At 38.7% G+C, this 3,582-nt stretch overlaps 1 protein-coding gene across 1 annotated transcript in view; it reads left to right on the top strand.

The window, feature by feature from the left end:
* Positions 1-2,408: 2,408 nt before the first annotated feature.
* LOC107575760 (butyrophilin-like protein 2) overlaps positions 2,409-3,582 on the top strand; it is a gene marked incomplete at its 3' end in the record, with an annotated part of 13,361 nt that continues 12,187 nt past the window's right edge. Inside the window, exon 1 of the mRNA XM_016262092.1 lies at positions 2,409-2,713. Within this exon, the coding sequence (XP_016117578.1) occupies positions 2,662-2,713 (52 nt within the window). The remainder of the gene's footprint in view (positions 2,714-3,582) is intronic.

Genomic DNA, 3,582 nt, shown 5'->3' with positions numbered 1-3,582 from the left:
CAGGTATGTCTGTGATTAGCTACATTGTTCAATGCTGCAAATATGTTTCTGCAATATCAGATGGGGCCCCCTAATTCCCCGGGGCCCTAAGCAGCCACACCTCGCTTATTGGTTAAGTCCATCCCTGGATGACAGGTATGTAGCAGACCAATCACAGCGCTTGCGGTCCGTGCAGAATTGACGTGCTGTTAGATTTTTGGAGAGGTGCACGTAGGCTACGACGTAGGGTGTGCGTCTATGCGTAGGCTACGCCGTAGGTTCGACGCAGAAGTATAAATTGGGCTTGAGCCTTATTATAACGCATTGGTGGGCGGAGCTAATGTAAATAGCCTCTGCCAACAAGGTGGGCCCTTTGCACTTAGTGTAAATAGACAGTTCGGTAATGGCAGCTCCTCTATGAATCAATAGAGTATTATAGATGATAAAATGCAGTATCCGTCTTTGATACAGGGTTCACTTTTCCAGACTCAAATTTCCAGACTTCACTGTAGACCATTCAGACCACATTTCATAGTGAAAAACAAACGATTTAAGGGAATAATTTGAATAATCTAGTAGTTAACATCTACATAAAACAATGTTTTGAAAGGTGACCTTAGAAAAAAGAAAGAAAACCATTATTTAATGAAACACACAGCTGTCAAAGACACCTATTAAATAAATAAGGATAACAAAGGAGAAGTACAAAAAATCTCGAAACATGAAACATCTATATATCTAATAATATCTAATAATCTAGTAATATCTAATAATCTAATCTAATCTAATAATATCTCACAATCAGTGCCGCATTAAAGGGGTCATATGATGATTTCAGTTGTTCTTTCTCTCTGAAGTGTTACAAGCTCTTGATACATAAATAAGATCTGTAAAGTTGCAAAGACTAAAGTCTCAAATCCAAAGAGATATTCTTTATAAAAGTTAAGAGTCAGCCACGCCTACCTAAAACGGCTCGTTCTAACACGCCCCCACATGTCTACATCACTATGTGGGAAGATTTGCATAACGCCGCCCAAATGTGCACGCAAAGAAAGAAGACGTAACTTTTATTCTCGCTGTAGTATTGTTGTTGCCGCTGCCACCATGTCGTGAAGGCGCTGTGTTTCGTTGTGAAAGCGAAACTACTTTGTTGTTATTTTTAGCAGCATCATATGACCCCTTTAAGTGTTTGGGGGGCCCTTGGCTAGCCCCCCCCCCCCCCTTTCCATTAGACTCCAATCAAAATAAAAAATGCGATCAAACACTGTATACAGATGCACACTATTATATACTCATGAAATAAAAACTAAATGCGCATGTCATAATCCCATAGGAGGCAAACAATTATGTACGTAAATTAAACAATATTATCGAGTAGACTAATAATCTTACAAATCAGCAACAGCCCAGCAAATAAAACTAAACATCACTCACCACTAAAAGCTCTTCTTCCTGCTCTTCTTTTAATGCGCTAGAAGTTATAGACATTTTAAAAATGTATACTTTTGTTTCTCTATTTAACAACATTAACTTACAATTAAGCGCCGATAAACACAACAGCAGCTGACCATAGTGCTGTACAAATAAAATAAAAACCAGTAAAAAGATTAACATCAGTAAACTCAAAAGATAATTTAACATACAAAAATTAAAAAGCCAATAAGAAAATAAGATTTAAATTTAGTTTTAAACTCAGATAAAGGAAGGTTATTCCATAGCCTCGGTTCAATTATTGCAAATAGTAAAAGGTAGATAGTATGTTTTCTAGCTGGATGTTGTGCTTGCGATCAATAATAGTCTTTGATTTCAACCAAACTGATTTGCAGAAATAAAAACTCGCTGTTAAACGGGAGCGACTAGTGCTGCAGAGGGTTCCGCTTGGTCTTAAAGACTTGCTTCAGCAATTCAAACAATGCTTTGGAAAAATAATAACTTATTTGTTATTTGTATGGTCTAGGTGGTCTATTGTTATATACCTGTACATACAATTGTCGATTTGTATATTTGTTATTCCTTATTTGACTTATTTGTGTTCTTTTGTTCTGTCACTGTCATTCTGTTGTATGTGTAAACAGACCTGGCAATAAAGCTCACTCTGAATCTGAATCTGAATCTGATAGGGCGTATGCCTGCAAATACGGGACAAATTGATGCTTTAAATGCAGCAGCCCCTCACTGCAGAACACAAGGCGATTGCGTGATATACGGAACGGTTGGCAACCCTATACAAATGCAAAAGAGGATTGACTCGGGGGCCCCTCGGGGCCCCGGGCTGCAGCCCATGTTCACAATGCTCAAGGAAAAGTGCTCTGAAAGCGCCTTCTCTCTGGTGTTCCTGAAATGATCGTAATCATAGAAATATAGGCGCACAAACTCTTTTTGAATCTGTATTGAGCGTGTGTTTCAGACAGCGGAACACCTGTAGTTTGGTGATGCTCTGTTCTAGAGACATTGATCACATGAGCACGTGTTCATTGCACTGCCTGTCTTTCAGTAAGAAGACCTGATCAGCTGACTCGACGCACCCGGATGAACATTAAATCGAAAGTAAAGAATACAAGTGAAAGTAAAATTGATCTGCGGACATTTCACGACCGCGAGCTTCTGTCAGCGAAACATCTATATTTGTGCTGATCTACAGCTAAAGGACAGGATCGATTCGGTTTAGTTTAGCGTCTGAAGATGCGCCGAACGAGCTGTGTTTTGATGTCAGTGCTGCTGATGATCGCCGATGGTATGTAGGCTATTATTATATGATTATATTATCTCTCTCTCTCTCTCTCTCTCTCTCTCTGTGTGTGTGTTCAACAAAACTATTCTCAATGGTCAATTCTTTCTTTATTTTCATTTCTGAACTATATTTTGGCTTCGAGGCCCCTGGATCCTGGCGGCCCTTCGTCGTGCTGCATCATAGGGCGTTGTAAGGTCTAGTATGAGACGATAAAATGGACACTTACAGTCGCTGACAAATGCCTGCAAAAATACATGAACATATTCGGATCAGTCCAGAGCCTCTATAGCCGACAGATTAAGAAAAATATGTCTTCATAATGCAATATATCTGAAAAGAGTGAAAAATTAAAGATTGTAAAGTGAATAGTCTTCCGTATGTTTACTGAAGTGTATCATTGGTTTGGTAACTTTCATGTCAGCTGTTGTCATGTTGAGGTGTGCCAGACTGTGTCCTACACTGACATATATATTTTTAATCAGGTCATATTTCCTGGTTACCTGATTTGACCCAGTGTTTACAACCTGTTTTTCTAAAACAATGAAAGTGAAATATTTTATTGTTAATTATTCATAAACACTGTTTGCTTGTGAAGTGCAAAAGCAAAAACAGAACTTAATTTGAGACAGATAATCACAGGGATTTGTAAATTTGAAGACACCCCCATGGAGCATTTGAGTTAAAACCATTCAGGACTGAATCCAGTTTTATATACATTTTACATTTAAAAGATCAAATGATCAATGATAAAACAGATAAACATGTTTACTTACACACACGCGCACACACACGCGCGCACACACACACACACACACACACACACACACACAGAGACACACTCACACACACACACACACACACACACACACACA

This window comes from Sinocyclocheilus grahami, unplaced genomic scaffold (assembly GCF_001515645.1).
Source record: "Sinocyclocheilus grahami isolate Dianchi unplaced genomic scaffold, SAMN03320097.WGS_v1.1 scaffold2874.1, whole genome shotgun sequence".
In the NCBI taxonomy this organism is placed as follows: Eukaryota; Metazoa; Chordata; class Actinopteri; order Cypriniformes; family Cyprinidae; genus Sinocyclocheilus; species Sinocyclocheilus grahami.
Note: the sequence above shows the minus strand (reverse complement) of the source record. Positions and strands in the feature narration are given on the sequence as shown.